The sequence below is a fragment of the Ischnura elegans genome, chromosome 12, assembly GCF_921293095.1.
Source record: "Ischnura elegans chromosome 12, ioIscEleg1.1, whole genome shotgun sequence".
NCBI classification, from domain to species: Eukaryota; Metazoa; Arthropoda; class Insecta; order Odonata; family Coenagrionidae; genus Ischnura; species Ischnura elegans.
In genome coordinates, this window is record NC_060257.1 from 76,013,792 (window position 1) to 76,033,323 (window position 19,532).

General features: G+C 37.3%; 3 protein-coding genes across 3 annotated transcripts; all 3 read right to left on the bottom strand.

Moving 5' to 3' along the window:
- Positions 1-3,814: 3,814 nt before the first annotated feature.
- LOC124169149 lies at positions 3,815-5,786 on the bottom strand. Its single transcript, XM_046547656.1, has 2 exons — positions 5,709-5,786; positions 3,815-5,019 (listed from the first exon to the last, which is right to left on the bottom strand). Exons 1-2 carry the CDS (start codon positions 5,721-5,723, stop codon positions 4,507-4,509), a joined length of 528 nt encoding a protein of 175 aa, XP_046403612.1. The 5' UTR covers positions 5,724-5,786; the 3' UTR covers positions 3,815-4,506.
- A 3,658-nt stretch (positions 5,787-9,444) lies between these two features.
- On the bottom strand, positions 9,445-10,673 carry LOC124168725 (cuticle protein 1-like). The gene is made up of 2 exons (XM_046546991.1): positions 10,659-10,673; positions 9,445-10,107 (listed from the first exon to the last, which is right to left on the bottom strand). The coding sequence occupies exons 1-2, from the start codon at positions 10,671-10,673 to the stop codon at positions 9,658-9,660; spliced, it is 465 nt and encodes a 154-aa protein (XP_046402947.1). The 3' UTR covers positions 9,445-9,657.
- A 3,862-nt stretch (positions 10,674-14,535) lies between these two features.
- LOC124169484 lies at positions 14,536-16,507 on the bottom strand. Its single transcript, XM_046548109.1, has 2 exons — positions 16,432-16,507; positions 14,536-15,743 (listed from the first exon to the last, which is right to left on the bottom strand). Exons 1-2 carry the CDS (start codon positions 16,444-16,446, stop codon positions 15,231-15,233), a joined length of 528 nt encoding a protein of 175 aa, XP_046404065.1. The 5' UTR covers positions 16,447-16,507; the 3' UTR covers positions 14,536-15,230.
- Positions 16,508-19,532: the final 3,025 nt, after the last annotated feature.

Here is a 19,532-nt window from a genome sequence, read left to right on the forward strand (position 1 = left end):
CATAAGTTCAAGTCCTGGGTGAAGGCTTCGGACACCACATAACAAAAATCAATTAGAAAAAACAAAATTATTCAAGTGCTAGGTTGCCCAAGGAAAGGAACTGGCCCCCCTACCCTGAATTGGTGACATTCACACGCCTGTGGCCTAATCCGGCTTGAGCTCTACCCTTCCCTAATCCAACTAACCTTCAGGTTGAACCACTGAGGGAGAGAGTGAACATTTGATGAGATAGACCCTCCCTGAAATTTACGCCATAACGTTCGGTCCTTTTAATTTCTGTTCTTCATAATCCCTTCATTTTTGTAAATTCTATTGCTATTTTATTCCTATTTATTCTGATCACATCTTTCTTCAAAGAATCATCTGATTGGCAAAGTTTAGGAATAGCATTTAAATTGCATGTCATATATTATATGTTATATTTTATTAAAAATTTAACTCGGTCGCAACAACGATTCATTCATTCATTGGTCGTTCAATACCAAGATTGGTTGACTACAACCCTCTTTCCCACCCTGTCTAATGATATTTGGCTTACACCCTCGAATCTTATCCTTCGTACTAATGTCTTTATTTGTACCTGAACCTCCGTCTTGAGGCTTTTTCCTCTAGTTTTCCTTCAATTTTATTCTTCACTAATCTATTGTACCACAGGGCGTGGCCAATCCATTTGGTTCTTCTTTTATTTAATTTATTTTGTGTTTTATTTTTTTATATTTTTTATTCTCAAACCCCCGAATACAGCCCATATTGTCCATTTTGCACCGGCGTATTCAACAATTTTTGACAAGTAAACGTACACGAACAACCATGCCCTGGACAGGTGAAACCAACCGAGGTGGAACTCGAACCCGCGATCTCTTGTTTGGCAGGCGAGGACGTTACCCCGAGGCCGGCAAGCTTGCTTTCTTGTGTACTGTAATGTTCTTTTTGCTTCTACTCTTCTGTGTACTTCTTCGTATCGTATTTTATCCGTCCATTTCATATATAGCATCCTTCTACATCACCAGGTTTCAAAAGTTTCATGGCTTTTTTGGTCTAATTATCCGATGGTCTATGCCTCTCATACACCACAGTGCCATGCTCCACATATACGATTTTCTGTGCCGTTTTCTAGCCCGTAGTCCAATCTCCTTTGAGACGAGCAGTTGTCTTTTCATCATAAACGCATTCTTAGCCTGGTCTCATGTGATGGTAATTCTTAGTTAGTTGTGTGGATTCTAATGCTTTAATTTCTTGCCTCTCAATGTGACGACTACATTCAGTTTTTCTCTTCCTCATCCTAGTATTTTCGCCTTCGCCTTATTTATGTTCTTCCTATACCCTAGATAACATAATGACCCATTCATTGACCCTAAATCATCATTACGATTTCATACTTCGTCAGCGATATCGTCTGCGAAGCGGAATATGTTTATCTCCGTTTTATTTCCCCATTGATCTAAATTCCATCCAGTCCGATTTCTTGCGATTATCTGATTACCTCATCCCTGTATATGTTGAACAATGCTGGTGATATGTTACACCTTTTTCTGGCTCCTGTGTTGATTTTGGCTTCCATTATTCTTTTCTTTTTCAATCTACACATCAACGATAGTCAGTTCTGCATGAGTATCCATTATGTTCTCGTTTCCCTATCCTATCTTCCCTTAATTTTATTTACTTTCCTGTTAAATTTTATTTTATGGTGCCATGCAGCATAGTCATTTATGAGTCTTAATCATCATACATACTCGTTCGTCTTTTCTCTTTAATCCAGTATATGATATATCATTTGAAGATACAGAAAATTTTAAATGATAAAATTATCATAAGCTTTCATTAATTACCCCATGCATACTTAAAGTTGCTTTACTTCCATTTCGAAAACCTCTAAAAATTTTCTTTGCTTAATGGTAAAATCATCACTGGAAATGATCTCAACGTTTTCCAAAGGGTTTAAACTCTAACCGATCTGACGATGCCAGGCGAGTGGAGCCGTATGACTCCTTTTTCCTGAGTTCCAAATTAAAGAACATCATAATAACTAAATGAGTCATCAAATCCATCATCTAGCAATTATGGCCTTTTAATAACGACGAAGGTGAGATTCTGTTTAAATTAGTTTTCCATGACTAGAGAACTTATATTTAAGTTTTTTATACATACTGTTCATGTATGTATCATGTTTACGCCTTTTTTGTTATATTTGAACGAATAATGTTATGTAGTATTCAACTTTCGTTAAATAACTTACCATTTTTTCCTATACCCTGAATAGACTTAGGATATAAGTAGCTCTCGAAGTTCTAGCCACTCATCCAAGGTTGTAGATCCAATTTAGTTGAAGATCTTCGTTTTTATTTGACTATACACATGACTATTTAACATTATCTATGGTAAAACTTGCCCTTATCCTAAGGTAGTTTGAGCGCCTCGGTAAAAGTAATAAGAATTTGATAAAAATTTGTCAAATATTCTGTGAAAGCCGCACTTCCATGTGCCATATTTGAAATATTTGTCGGTAAAATTAGGATAATTTAACACGGGCTCTCATGGAGAGATACTGTTTTTTCGAGCTAGCGAAGCTGTTCAGATCAAGATGTTGTTGAGACGGCAATCATTAAAAGCAAAATATTTTTGAAAAATCTTAATATGTACGGGAAAGTATGACTTCATGATAAAATAATAAATACATTTGCGGAAAACTGCAGGAAGCTGGCAAGATGGCCACCGGGATCTCTGGTATCAACATAGCAAAACGGAAACCAATTCACCCACTTCGCATAAATTACGCGAATATTTTCGGTTTCCCGGCTTTTATATGCGTCTTCCATATACTTTGTTTATAAATAAATATAATTATTTAGGATTAACCACTTAGTTTGTGAATATTTAATCAAGGCGTGTCGTCAACGGTTTAGTGTGCAAAGGTTCAAAGCAGTGTTAAAACTAGTCAACTTAACGCCTTTTAAAAAATCATTTTTACATTTACATTTGGCTGAGGTGCAAAATTGCACTCATATTTCACTCCTAATTATGTTTTCGGTTGTTTAATTTTTTAAGAGACTAATTGGAGGATTTCTTTTGCGTAAATAAAAGATAGCCTGAGTAGCAAATCACTTAATATCAGCCGATGCCGCACAAAATTCCTTAATGTCATGGATATATTTCCTGGATATTTTCAATTTTAAGCCTTCAAAGATTATTTGTTTATGTGCTTATGAATTTGAAAAATTACCCTCATTGTGCTTTGGGTAAGTTTTTGAGTAAGCGAGTAGTAAGGTAGAGTAATGAGATATTTTCGATTAGAAACCATATCTAAAATTTCTTATTCGCCTTTTTTGGAGTCGTGATTTTTAAAGTCCATTATCTAATGGGATTAAAATATTAATATACCCTATGAGTACAACTTTTATATTTTACTTTATTTGCTACTGTGTCAGAGCTTTTTTATCTTTTCAGTAGTTGAGCAGTTTTTTTATTACTTACGTGAGTAAAATGTGGCATACCGCATTTGGGGAGATTTTTTAACCTAAGAGTAGAGCACAGGGTTCATCTTAAATAAAGGGTATATCTTTAATCCATACAAGTAATTTCACAGCATAATATGTCACTTGAAAGTATGTAGATCTACAAATAAACTATTCTTTGAAAGGCCGGTGGATCCTGACAACACTAATATTATAACTGCTTAATGCATTTCTTACCGCTGAAAGTTTCGATAACTTGATTTATTTCTAATATGAGATAAGTCTTGAATTACGGTGAAATTTAAACCAAAATCTGAAAGTATAAGTTGGGAAAGGAGTTCTTGTTCAATGAATATTCAAAGTACTTTTGAAGAATATTTTTATTTTTTACAAAACAGGTGTTTACCTCAATGGTTCATGTACAAGATAGTGAAAATGCAAGAAAAGTCATTGAACTACATTGAGAATAGATTGGTCACGCGTGACTGATGCATCTTCGCAAGACTTAGCGACATGAACAGTCATCGCGTCTGCCAGGATCTTTCTGATGTGAGAGATACTATTAATTGATGAATCGGTGCAAATCCGCATCACCACTTGATCTCATCAGAAGCACGAAGCGTCATCGAGCATCTCCACCAAGATAGTTCTGCAGGAACAAAAACACTTCCGTCTTGTACATGTAAAAGAATATGTGTTGAACTGGTCTCAATCTTGCTGCGAAACAATGATGTAATGCCTTTCGCAGTTTCGAAACAAGCTGGAATTATATTTGCTGAACACGTTCTGTAGCAATTAACCGAGCTGAATTTCACTGTAAACATTGCAATAATCTCCAAATATTGGTCTTGTGGGTACTGCCTTGCAGCAGAATGTTTTTTCAACTTTATCGTTCGTTTAAACTCACTTGTAAAGTGGTTTCAAGCGTGATTAGACCGGAATTGTACCTGAGTTTTTGCAGAGACCGCGTTGGGGCATGTTACAACATTGATCACTGATAGTTACGAGGCAATTTCAACACAATTTCTTCCGCCTGTAAAGTCAGTCAGTATTTTTAATGGCAGTAAGGGTAGTTGGGGCAGGTGTGAGGGTCAACACCAGCGGGATAGTGGGCACCAGCACCGTGGTGAGCGGCTACGGCGCCATGTGCCCAAACGGGTGCGGCGTAGGCTCCAGCCCATCCGTGACCGGCAAGACCATGGGCGGCTCCGGCCCAACCGTGGGCGGCGACCAGGCCGTGGTGAGCGGCACCAGCCCAGCCATGAGCGCCGTGAGCGGCAAGTGCCACGTTGTCGCAGTATGGGTAGTTGGGGCAGGTGTGTGGGTCCACTCCGGCTGGGTACTTGGCTGCGGCACCGTGTGCGACGGCGCCGTGGTGTCCGTAAGCGGCGTATGCGGGTGCGGCATAGGGTGCAAGGGCAACGTGGTGTCCGGCAGAGTGGGCAGCCAGGGCGACATTGTCACAGTATGGGTAGTTGGGGCAGGCGTGGGGGTTGACTCCGGCTGGGTATTTGGCGGCTGGGACGCCTCCTCCGACCACAGCGGCTACGCAGAGGGCGAGAACGATCTGTAAAGAAAACAATGGCTCGATCAATACTGATGAAACTAGGACATCTGCACTGAGAATAGAATTCGATGACGGAGGTTTCTGAGGTTAATTTTTCAGTGGCACCGTTGCACAGTATAGTAGAAATCAAATTCACTTGCGACTGAAAATGAATTTGAATAATACTACTGCTTGATGCAACTCATTCTATAGTAAGCATTTCTGAAAAAGAAAAAGTTAATTATGCATGAAAACTCTATGCTCACAATAAGTTATCTAAAGAGTTAAAATATGCGACCTAAGAAACTGTGATGCAATTATAAAAAATATGCGATACTAATTACAGTTATATTTCACGAGTAACTTCATTTTACTATAAATTTTCAAAATCTAAGAGGGAAAATTATTATCACCGTGCTTTTTACTCTCTAGGATGAATGGAATAGATAAGTCTGCGGAAAAAATCTAAATATAAGTAATGACAATAAAGGAAATATTTGAAAGTTATCATTAGTATTTCACGAATGTGAATTAGGAATTTTTAACGTGCACCCGTCCTTACACTGTAAATTTTGAAAATCTTGGATGTGGCATTATTTTTACTACTCTTTGTCTCTCGACGATGAATGGACTGGTGAAGTATGCGGTAATCTTTTTCATAAGATCAAGGAAATTCAATTTGCTTGAACTGGTAAAATATTTTTACTCACCAAACGAGCGGCCATTTTTCCTGTTTTCTTTCTTGGTATAGACGAAGAACTGAGAGCTATTCGAGCTTCTGTGGAGACCTCGAGGTGATGCTGACTACCACATGCACTAGTACAGCCTTTTATACCTCTAGAATTCCCCTCCACTATCTTTAACCCCTCTCCTTGTTAAGTGGCTAGCCCCACCTTCAATTTATTCGGGTTCCGAACATGCAATCCCCAAGAAGCACCCGCAACCTCTCCCAACGAAAACGCCCCAATAGCAAACCCTTCACTTGGATGCTTCCAGGGTCGTCCCTTCTCCAAAAGCCACTGGGCTACGCCGAGTCTCAATGGTGAGAAATAGCCTTTCTCCTTTTGAATGGAAGCTATGCTTTTCCTCCTCGATAGCATTAACTTCTTCCGATTCCCTATATAAAAACATATAGCCTTCAAAACCTTCTTTCTCTGCTCGTCATAACATATTCCTCGCCATAAATTGACCTTGAAAACTACCATCCAAATTTAACGGAAGACACACAAGCTTCAAGTCAAAGTACCTTAGTTACATGGATGATTTCATTAAAATTGTTTTTCTGTGGATTTTATAAAATTTCAAGGTCATTTGTAATACAGAGATGCGCGATGCATGATAGGTACAACGTTTCACCACGAACCAAATAGTTCCGGATTTATGCTGGATGTAGATTATTGACACCCTAATAATTAAACCCTCACGGTAAGATATGTATCAGTATATCCTAAGGAAAAAAATGGTCTTCGTAACCTAAATACTTGGCATTCGTATAATTTTGGCTAAGTCTGAGATGAGTTATACCCAAATCTAACCATTCAAAAGTTTTCGAATCGAAACACTCAGAGTGACTTTTTATCTATCTATTGATTTTTTAAGTATTCGAACTATCTCATTTTCTTTTTATAATTGATTGAGCAAAACATTTTTTTAATTCAAGTAAGATTATCCCCAATGATTTTATTGTTATTATTAGTAAAATTATAGATAAAATGAATGAATTATTTTAAAATACAACTTAAAATCAGGTACAAGAGACTAGATACGTGCGTTTGATAAGGTTTTCTGATGGAAGAATTTAATAGAGAATGTGTCAATCAAATGTTGGGTATTTTGACCACCACTGCATGCTGCGATAATTTATGTAAATTTTATAAAAAATGCCGCACAGTAAAATCTTTTCTATTTATTCTCGGGGTCATATTCAAAAAGTCATCTAAAACAATTCGTAACCGCGCATGTGTTTCTGTATTTTTTCTTTCTTGAAATTTTAATGAGTTCTTATAACTAGTAAACATTTTAGTATAAAGCAATTCAGCTCACAATCAGATAGTTTTCATTGGTACATTTCTCGTCCATGCATACGTAAAAGTATTCAGATATTTACTGTACCAAAGCCGTATTTTCAGAGATAATGGCCATGGAATCCGTTCTGGTAAGTATGAGTATGGTAGCATATGGCACAAAAAAAATTACAGTTATTTTCAATGCAATAAAATCCATGTCAGTTATTTTTGGTATATTTCTCGACGATCAATACGTGTTCTATACAGATATTGTTTTAAAGCCGAATTACAAGGTAGAGTGATCATAGAATCTGCTCTGGAGAGAAATTTGGAGGGAATAAAATATGGCAACAAAAATTAATTAACGTTTTTTTGATGCAAAAAAATCAGTTCATTTCGTCTTTATTGGCATATTTCTCTTCCATGGATAGATAAACTATACAGATATATGTTGTAACAAAGCCGAACCAACAGGGATTCGGCTATGTTACAATACACGTGACAAGAGACACTCTGGGGCGTTGGAGATAGTTAAAATATGGGAAAAAAATAATTAAAGATTTTTTTATGCAATACAATTCAGACATATTTAGTTTTTATCGGTATACATCTCGACCATGGATACGTAAATTATTCAGTTGTGTATTGTTTCAAAGCCGAAGTACCTCGGATAGTGGTCATAGAATCCGTTCTAGGAAGTATGACCAAATTAAAATATGGCAAAAAAATTAATTAAATATTTTTAATGCAATACATTTCTACTCAGTTTGTTTATATCGGTACTTTATAAACTATAAAAATATGTATTTAAACCCTTTGTAGATGCATATGAAGCCTTTTTTGTCCTAATTTTCCCATGGTCCATGTTTCTGATCCATAGAGTGCCATACTACAAATAGGTGGTATAAGCACTGCTGTCTCCTCCGTAGTCCAATCTTCTCTGAGCACAGCATCTTCCTTTTTATTGTGGATGATTTCATAGCTTGGGCCATTCTTTGCATGATGTTCAGAGTGCACCTTCGATCCCACATGATGATACTTCCCACAAAGGGGTATGAATCCAATAGGGTAGTTTCCTTCATCAAAGAAACCGAAAGGCATTGATTGCAATTTGTTACCCACAATTACTGTATTCATAATATACAAATTATTTCGTTTTAGAAATACCGGTTTAGACGAATGGCAATGGTCCATTTTTATCCTCATTTGAACAGGGCCAGATTGGCGCCCATGCGATGCCACTCCACGTGACGTCACAGGGACCTAGTTTCTATAGGAGAAGATAGGAGTTATACATCGTCTGAGATTACCAATGCATGCATGAGGCGCAGAGCTCAGGGAAACATGTCTTAATAATCACCTATTAAAACCGGCTAAGGTCGGAAAGTTTTCTTCGTTTGATAAGGTATTAATAAACCTTTTTTAAGCCAAGCGCTACCAGACAGCAAGGTACTCAGCTACCCTCTAGCATCCTGCGTCCTATCAGCGTTCAGAGCCTCGATCAAGGTCACCTCACAAGGCGGGAGGGGGAACCAGAAATACGTCACACGGAGAGATTTCCTTACCCGTCGCGTTTTCGCGCGCTTGAAAAATTTTCACTTTTCATTTAATCGCGAAAAATAGATATCGTCATTTAAAAATCTAAAAGCGTGAAATACGTACTCCAGGAGTAATAATCTTCCGATATAGGCAATAAAAAAATAATAGGAAACCACCCTATTGCTCTTATTTCTGGCCTCTAAATGCGAAGACTACATTCTGCTTTTCTCTTTCATTTATTAATTCTACTTATTTATACTCATTTTTTATTCCCGAGAACATGATTCATTGCGTTTAGTAACCTTTGTAGATCATCCTGGTATGTAAGGTTTCCTGCTAAGGCAGCGATATGGTCTATGAATCGAAGCGGGAAGCGAGCGTGTTCATTTTTCCCCATTGATCTTAATACCGTCTAGTCCGACTTTTTGCGCTACTCTGATTGCCTCTTCCTAGTATATGCTGATAATACCCACTAACCATTACTTACATTTACTTTTATTGGTGACGTCTCATTTAATACAGCATATGCTATCGTGTTTAGAGTTTTGGGGCTGATCACTTTCTTTAAGATATTCATGTGTCCACAACATAGATGTTTTACATCTGCGAAAAATACCGATTTCAATGGTTAAAATTTGGGATAAAGAGTAATGCTGGCTATGTCTTATCTACATACCCTCGTAATTTCTATATGAAAGCTTTTAGTTTAAAAACTTAATCCGCCGTGCGATAGTGAAGAGTCCACTTCACGTTTCTTAACTGGGATTCGATTAGGGGATAAATTCGGAAGTATTAAGATACCTAAATAAGATAAGGAGTTGTACAAAGTATTCCAGTAGGAATGAGTTTAATACATTTTATTAACAAAAAATATTCTGTTATGAATATAAACGTGATAACATTGGATGAATTCGTTTTTATAAAAATTTATTACAGTAACCTCATATGCTGGAAAAATTTATCACAAGAAATCGGTGATACTCGTGCATCAATGCCCAAGAGCAGCGTCTCCTAAGATCATGGATAAACGTTCAATCAATATAAATGATTTATATTTTACAAGAATAAACCCGTTGTTCTTCCGGGGCATATCTTCTTTGGAAAACGTCGTGATTCAGTGGTGGCAGTATGGGTAGTTGGGGCAGGAGTGCGGGTCAACACCAGCGGGGTAGCGGGCACCAGCACCATGGTGAATGCCATACACTCCGTATCCGTAACCGTGAGCGGCATATGGGTACCCATGTCCAGCAAAGCCATATCCAATGCCGTGGACACCACGAGCGTCTAAGGCCGCAGTATCACAGTACGGATAGTGGGGACAGAGGTGTGGGTCCACATCGGCCGGATACTTGGCACCAGCACCATGTGAGATGGCACCATGGTGTCCATAAGCGGCGTAGGAGTGGGCAGCGTACGGTGCTATGGCACCATGGTGCCCTACTGCCAATGGTACATTGTCGCAGTAGGGGTAGTTGGGGCAGGTGTGAGGATCGACACCAGCAGGGTACCTGGCTGCTGGAACGCCGGATCCCACCACTGCTGCTATGCAGATTGCGAGCACAACCTATCGGGGACATAATAAAAAGCAAAAATGAATATAATTGTGAGTGTAATAATTTGTGTATGAATTTTCTATAGACCTTAGCTTAAACCATGACATAACATGACATTCTACCCATGAACAATTATAAATTACTTAAATGTGCTGAATTATCTCAAGGAAGTACTGGAAAAATTGTATCATACCTCTTATATTAAGGAACCTAAAGAAATAATAGGTGTGAAATGATTAGCTGATAGGAGAATAGAGTGGCGATATGCGACAAATCAATCTTAGAATTGATTACCTGTGATGATTTTGATGATAAATACATTTATGCCAAACAACATTTCAAGTTTTTAAGACATCGATATCTATTGCTATGTTTACTTTTATTGTAAAATAATTTACTCATCTTGATCTGTGATTGAAGGGGTGGTATCTGATTTATCAAATAATTTTTAGACGTAATTTAGTGCATTCTTTTAATTTTTAGAAATCGTTAACGGCAGAATTTCATATGTTATCACGATTTAAGTTTTAATGTAAAATTCGTGCATAGGAGCCAAACTTACCAAATGAGCTGTCATTTCTCCTTAGTTATTTCCGGACGTTGTCACTGTTTTAATCAAGGATCTTCTTCTGAAGTCCAGTGATTATTTGATACCATCCTACAGTTTGCTAGAGTTTAATACCTGAAGATTCCCCTTCTCGATAACAATTCCCCTGTAACCCCCCCCCCCTCTAGACTCTCTCAAATGCAATTAAAATATTTTCACGCGTTCTGCATCAATGAATCCGAGTCAAGAAGTATGTTCTTATTTCCAAATATGAAGTCAATGAACACGGTGGCCTTGCCCTGTCTTCAATAACGTTGCTACACTTTCATCAGCTTGCGTCGGATACCATTCCGTATTTCTTCATTCTATCACATTTTTCTTTTAATTAATTTGAGCAAAAATTATGGCATTCATATAATCACCATCACCGGCAGGCAGAGACTGAAAAATAAAATATAAGGGCTAGCAATCGAAGCATATTTTTAGTTCCCTTCAAAGAAAGTATTTACTTATATGTAGAATATAAAGCAAAAGAAACCTAAAATTGTCTTAAATACATTCAGGTTTTCTCTTAAATACATATTTTCATCAGCGCCCTACGGATGCTCCTGTTATACTCCTGGAGAACATGATGCATTTCGCTTAGTGAATTTTTACGATCATTTCTGTTTCCCGATAGGATAACGATATCGTCTGGGAATAGTAGCATATTCATTTCCTCCATATTTATCTTAGTTACAACCAGTCCAATTTCTTGTGCTTGTCTCTTCTATGTATATTTTGAACAGTATAGGTGAGAGGCTAAATCCTTTGCGGACTCTTTTGTTGATTTTGGCTCCTATTTTCCTTCCGTCTTTTATTTTGCACCCCCCAAAAACAATCAGCACTGTATTAGGGTCCACCAGGCTCTCGTTTCCTTTCTCTATCTTTCCTTGATAGCAATTACCTTCCAGTTAAATTTTATTTATTGATGGAAGTCAAAATATGAGTCATCATTATCATACATCATCCTTTATCGTTTCTTTTTAATCCATTGCATGAGGTATCATTCGAAGATGCAGCCACTTTTGAATGACCAAATTTTAAAATTCTCATAAGATTTCACTTATGTTCCATTACATGTTTAAAATTGCCTCAGTGGCATTTTGGAAACTCTTTTTAAAAAATTCTGATAATTAGTTAATTTTTCAGCTAAAATGATCATAGCGTTTACCAAACGATCTGAATCTCAAACGGATCTGACGATTCAAGGTGACTTGAGCCACATGGTAAGGGAACCAGCACACATCCCCTAATTCATGAGCACGGACAATTCATATCGAGACAAATGTTCCAATTCAGGCAACACCTGAAAACCTTTCACACAACTTTGTTTTCTGTAAATCCCTGCGCCCTTTTATGCATGATTCATGTTTAAGAACCCAAATTTGTCTTCTAAATGATTTCGTGGTGCTCCTGGCATTCACACTAAATTGTATCTGAGGTTTATTTTTTTAAGCTAACTTGTTAACAAAATTCAAGTGCTGAGCCCAACACCTCTAATTTGCATCAATGAGGTTGCAGGTGATATTAAGGGGATTAAACCATCTATATTTTCGAACTCCCGCATGAATTCAGGGAAATCAGGGTGTGTGGCAGGAGGTGATTCCTCCCACGACATGCAGCGCTCATCCTAGCCTTATTCAGAAACGCGCTCGCTTGCTGGAGACAGGCAAAACACACGGGACAACGACACGCGGTCAGACCATAAACTAGGAGAGTGCCAAGGACAGAATCAAACCACCACACCAAAAAAAAACTACTAAGTAGTCATATAAAGAACATGATGTTAGCGTAATAACTGATTCATGTATGAGTTATAAGATGCGAAGGAATTCAGGCAGATAGCTAGTAATAACAATTACATTTAGTTATAACCCCGGCACGCAAAGACTATTTTCCTATTTGTAATCCAGGCATCCTAGAGCTAAGCTATCGCATGTATTACGTCTCAAAAACTACATCTTTAATCAATCGGTTCTTCAGTCTATTTCCTGCATGAAATGAACACCTGATAATATTTTTGATGACGACCTAGCTTTCCGGATTTTTATGAAGTCATAGACTGACTGAGAACCTGCAGCCGATTTCTCCAGTGAGTCGTATTTAACATGCCGAACTACCCTGGTCAGCATAGTTTAGCGAGGACTCATAGATCCCGCTCTGTGTGTTATATTTTTTATTATATAAGATTTAGCAGTTTCCCGGCGAACAACTTTTGAAAACTCTTCTCGGGATACCACGCGGGTAAGATTATATGAGAGCGCCGATGTTTCGGGTACCGACTTGCTACCCGAAAATAAGAATAGCCGTGAGAATGGGTAGCGAGTCGGTACCCGAAACGTCGGCGATCTCATATAATCTTACCCGCGCGGTATTTTTTTATTATTTCGTGACGCAATATTTGTTTGAAACTCACGCTATCATCTTTAAATATTAGGCTAAACACTTGCCATCACATATCTGCGTCTCTATATTTTAAAAAATACATCAAAAGAGTTAGGTAAATGTTTTATGCTTTAGAAATTGAAAATAACTACATGTTCCATCAAATTCATAATCAGATGGTGCCAGGAAATTATATCCTATAAATAACGATGAAGGAGAAATTCAGCTGTATCAAGTTAACCATTGCTACATGGCTACAACCAAACATGAAACAAGAGTAAAACAAAATTTTTTAAGTTTTTATTCAAATATTCCTCATGCAAATCTCATTTTTGCTTCTTTCATGTTCTTGAATGAATAATAGAATACAGTGTACAACTTTGGTAAAATATTTTATGATGTTTGAACCACTTCGTTTGAGGATACATCTAGCCGTGGAAGTTCTAGCCGCTCTCCACGATTTTAGATCTAATTTATTTTCGTATTTCTGTTTTTATTTATGCCTATTATTTAGACTAGTGTGTCGTAACAGTTTTAATTGGCTATTTCAAATTTTAAACCTTATCATTTTATGCTTAAATGTAATTTTATACCTTAAACCTGAATATTTTTTGTTTGGAGTACATACTTATGAAGATGGAAAGTTAACTCTAGTGCTAAGTTAGTATTATGTGATATTTATATAAATAAAAACAATGTGCGAAATATTCTTTCTCCCATTTGTCCTTCTTTTGAGTCACGATATTGAAAGTTCATTCTCAAGAGGGATTAAAATACCTACATATTGTAGATACTGTGAGTAAGAACTTTTATATATTAAGAAGGTTGCCTGGGTGACAGATTTTTTATCGTTTCAGTAGTGGTGCCGTTTTATACCTTCGTTGAATGAGTAAAATGTCGCATTAAAGAAGATTCTTTTCCTAATAAAGCGCTTTTTTGAGTCGCGGTATTTAAAATTTATTTGCTGGAGAGTTAAAAATACTAATACATATATCCTGCCAGGAAAAATTAAATATTTTACGCAAGTTGTAAATGCTTCAGATTTTTTATTTTTTCATTCAAAGGTTAAGTTGTTAATTTTGTATGAGAGCATGAGTAAAATGCGGCAGACCGTAGTTGAGACAATTTTTTCCGAAGAATTCTTCTACATTTTTTCCTAGAGCATAAACTTGAATAGTATATCTTTCATCCCCGCAAGTATATTTTCAAGGTAATATTTCACTTGCATGTAATTAGATCTGAATACATTAGATCTCTTTAAATTAATTAATCTCGAAATACTGGTGGTTTCTGAACAAGTTATTGTATTGAATGCCGCTGAACGTATTTATTAATGATGAAACAGCCAATTACCGGAGTAATATTATATTCATTGTGAGATAAGTCTGGAACTTCAGTGAAATTGGAATATTTTGAATTTTTTAAGGACGAAAAGATATTCTTATTTAATAAAAATTCGAAGTAGTTAGAAGTTAGTAAATATTTTTATTTTTTTACAAAACATGTGTTTACCTCAATGGTTTATGTACAAGAGAGAGAAAATGAAAGAAAAGTTATTTAACGAAAGTGAGAATATATTGGTTACGCATGACTGATGCATCTTCGCAAGACTTAGCGACATGCACAGTCATCGCGTCTGCCGAGATCTTTCTGATGTGAGAGATACTATTAATTGATGAAACGGTGCAAATCCGCATCACCACTTGATCTCATCAGAAGCACGAAGCGTCATCGAGCATCTCCACCAAGATAGTTCTGCAGGAACAAAAACACTTCCGTCTTGTACATGTAAAAGAATATGTGTTGAACTGGTCTCAATCTTGCTGAGAAACAATGATGAAATGCCTTTCGCAGTTTCGAAACAAGCTGGAATTATATTTGCTGAACACATTCTGTAGCAATTAGCCGAGCTGAAATTCACTGTAAACATTGCAAACATCTCCAAATATTGGTCTTGTGGGTACTGCCTTGCAGCAGAATGTTTTTTCAACTTTATCGTTCGTTTAAACTCACTTGTAAAGTGGTTTCAAGCGTGATTAGACCGGAATTGTACCTGAGTTTTAGCAGAGACCGCGTTGGGGCATGTTACAACATTGATCACTGATAGTTACGAGGCAATTTCAACACAATTTCTTCCGCCTGTAAAGTCAGTCAGTATTTTTAATGGCAGTAAGGGTAGTTGGGGCAGGTGTGAGGGTCAACACCAGCGGGATAGTGGGCACCAGCACCGTGGTGAGCGGCTACGGCGCCATGTGCCCAAACGGGTGCGGCGTAGGCTCCAGCCCATCCGTGACCGGCAAGACCATGGGCGGCTCCGGCCCAACCGTGGGCGGCGACCAGGCCGTGGTGAGCGGCACCAGCCCAGCCATGAGCGCCGTGAGCGGCAAGTGCCACGTTGTCGCAGTATGGGTAGTTGGGGCAGGTGTGTGGGTCCACTCCGGCTGGGTACTTGGCTGCGGCACCGTGTGCGACGGCGCCGTGGTGTCCGTAAGCGGCGTATGCGGGTGCGGCATAGGGTGCAAGGGCAACGTGGTGTCCGGCAGAGTGGGCAGCCAGGGCGACATTGTCACAGTATGGGTAGTTGGGGCAGGCGTGGGGGTTGACTCCGGCTGGGTATTTGGCGGCTGGGACGCCTCCTCCGACCACAGCGGCTACGCAGAGGGCGAGAACGATCTGTAAAGAAAACAATGGCTCGATCAATACTGATGAAACTAGGACATCTGCACTGAGAATAGAATTCGATGACGGAGGTTTCTGAGGTTAATTTTTCAGTGGCACCGTTGCACAGTATAGTAGAAATCAAATTCACTTGCGACTGAAAATGAATTTGAATAATACTACTGCTTGATGCAACTCATTCTATAGTAAGCATTTCTGAAAATAAAAAGTTAATTATGCATGAAAACTCTATGCTCACAATAAGTTATCTAAAGAGTTAAAATATCCGACCTAAAAAACTGTGATGCAATTATAAAAAATATGCGATACTAATTACAGTTATATTTCACGAGTAACTTCATTTTACTATAAATTTTCAAAATCTAAGTGGGAAAATTATTATCACCGTGCTTTGTACTCTCTAGGATGAATGGAATAGATAAGTCTGCAGCAAAAATCTAAAGATAAGTGATGACAATATAGGAAATATTTGAAAGTTATTACTAGTATATCACGAATGTGAATTAGGAATTTTTAACGTGCACCTGTCCTTACACTGTAAATTTTCAAAATCTAGGATGTGGCATTATTTTTACTACTCTTTATCTCTTGACGATGAATGGACTGGTGAATTATGCGGTAATCTTTTTCATAAGATCAAGGAAATTCAATTTGCTTGAACTGGTAAAATATTTTTACTCACCAAACGAGCGGCCATTTTTCCTGTTTTCTTTCTTGGTATAGAGGAAGAACTGAGAGCTATTCGAGCTTCTGTGGAGACCTCGTGGTGATGCTGACTACCACATGCACCAGTACAGCCTTTTATACCTCTAGAAATTCCCTCCACTATCTTTAACCCCTCTCCTTGTTAAGTGGCTATCCCCACCTTCAATTTATTCGGGTTCCGAACATGCAATCCCCAAGAAGCACCCACAGCCTCTCCCAACGAAAACGCCCCAATAGCAAACCCTTCACTTGGATGCTTCCAGGGTCGTCCCTTCTCCAAAAGCCACTGGGCTACGCCGAGTCTAAATGGTGAGAAATAGCCTTTCTCCTTTTGAAGGGAAGCTATGCTTTTCCTCCTCGATAGCATTAACTTCTTCCGATTCCCTATATAAAAACATATAGCCTTCAAAACCTTCTTTCTCTGCTCGTCATAACATATTCCTCGCCATAAATTGACCTTGAAAACTACCATCCAAATTTAATGGAAGACACGCAAGCTTCAAGTCAAAGTACCTTAGTTACATGGATGATTTCATTAAAATTGTTTTTCTGTGGATTTTATAAAATTTCAAGGTCATTTATAATACAGAGATGCGCGATGCATGCATAGGTACAACGTTTGACCACGAACCAAAGAGTTCCGGATTTATGCTGGATGTTGATTATTGACACCCTAATAATTAAACCCTCACGGTAAGATATGTATCAGTATATCCTAAGAAAAAAAATGGTCTTCGTATCCTAAATACTTGGCATTCGTATAATTTTGGCTAAGTCTGAGATGAGTTATACCCAAATCTAACCATTCAAAAGTTTTCGAATTGAAACACTCAGAGTGACTTTTTATCTATCTATTGATTTTTTTAAGTATTCGAACTATCTCCTTCTCTTTTTATAATTGATTGAGCAAAACATTTTTTTAATTCAAGTAAGATTATCCCCAATGATTTTATTGTTATTATTAGTAAAATTATAGATAAAATGAATGAATTATTTTTAAATACTACTTAAAATCAGGTACAAGAGACTAGATACGTGCGTTTGATAAGGTTTTCTGATGGAAGAATTTAATAGAGAATGTGTCAATCAAATGTTGGGTATTTTGACCACCACTGCATGCTGCGATAATTTATGTAAATTTTATAAAAAATGCCGCACAGTACAATCTTTTCTATTTATTCTCGGGGTCATATTCAAAAAGTCATCTAAAACAATTCGTAACCGCGCATGTGTTTCCGTATTTTTTCTTTCTTGAAATTTTAATGAGTTCTTATAACTGGTAAACATTTAAGTATAAAGCAATTCAGCTCACAATCAGATAGTTTTCATTGGTACATTTCTCGTCCATGCATACGTAAAAGTATTCAGATATTTACTGTACCAAAGCCGTATTTTCAGAGATAATGGCCATGGAATCCGTTCTGGTATGTATGGGTGTGGTAACATATGGCACAAAAATAATTACAGTTATTTTCAATGCAATAAAATCCATGTCAGTTATTTTTGGTATATTTCTCGACGATCAATACGTGTTCTATACAGATATTGTTTTAAAGCCGAATTACAAGGTATAGTGATCATAGAATCTGCTCTGGAGAGAAAGTTGGAGGGAATAAAATATGGCAACAAAAATTAATTAACGTATTTTTGATGCAAAAAAATCAGTTCAGTTCGTCTTTATTGGCATATTTCTCTTCCATGGATAGGTAAACTTTACATATATATGTTGTAACAAAGCCGAACCAACAGGGATTCGGCTATGTTACAATACACGTGACCAGAGAATCCACTCTGTGGCGTTGGAGATAGTTAAAATATGGAAAAAAAATAATTAAAGATTTTTTTATGCAATACAATTCAGACTTATTTAGTTTTTATCGGTATACATCTCGACCATGGATACGTAAACTATTCAGTTGTGTATTGTTGCAAAGCCGAATTACCACGGATAGTGGTCATAGAATCCGTTCTAGGAAGTATGACTAAATAAAAATATATGGCACAAGAAAATATTTTAATATTTTTAATGCAATACAATTTAGCTCAGTTAGTTTATATCGGTATTTTATAAACTATACAAATATATATTTAAACCCTTTGTAGATGCATATGAAGACCTTTTTTGTCCTACTTTTCCCATGGTCCATGTTTCTGATCCATAGAGTGCCATACTACAAATAGGTGGTATAAGCACTGATGTCTCCTCCGTAGTCCAATCTTCTCTGAGCACAGCATCTTCCTTTTTAACATTGATGATTTCTTAGCTTGGGCCATTCTTTGCATGATGATCAGAGTGCACCTTCGATCACACATGATAGTACTTCCTACAAAGGGGTATGAATCCAATTGCTCTTATTTCTGGCCTCTCGATGTGACGACTAAATTTTGCTTTCCTCTTTCATTTATTACTTCTACTTTTTTGTATTCATTTTGTACTCCGGGAGAACATGATTCATCGCGTTTAGTAACCTTTGTAGATCATCCCGGTATGTAAGGTTTCCTGCTACGGTAGCGATATGGTCTGTGAATCGAAGCGGGAAGTGAGCGTGTTCATTTTTCCCCATTGATCTTAATACCGTCTAGTCCGACTTTTTGCGCTACTCTGATTGCCTCTTCCTAGTATATGCCGATAATACCCACTAACCATTACTAACATTTACTTTTTTTGGTGATGTCTCATTTAATACAGCATATGATATCGTATTTAGAGTTTTGGGGCTGATCGCTTTCTTTAAGATATTCATGTGTCCCAACACAGATGTTTTACATCTGCGAAAAATACCGATTTCAATGGTTAAAATTTGGGATAAAGAATAATGTTGGCTATGTCTTATCTACATACCCTCGTAATTTCTAAATGAAAGCTTTTAGTTTAAAAATTTAATACGCCGTGCGATAGCGAAGAGTCCACTTCACGTTTCTTAACTGGGATTCGGTAAGGGGATAAATTCTGATATATTTAGGTACCTAAATAAGATAAGGAGTTGTACAAAGTATTCCAGTAGGAATGAGTTTAATACATTTTATTAACAAAAAGTATTCTGTTATGAATATAAACGTGATAACATTGGATGAATT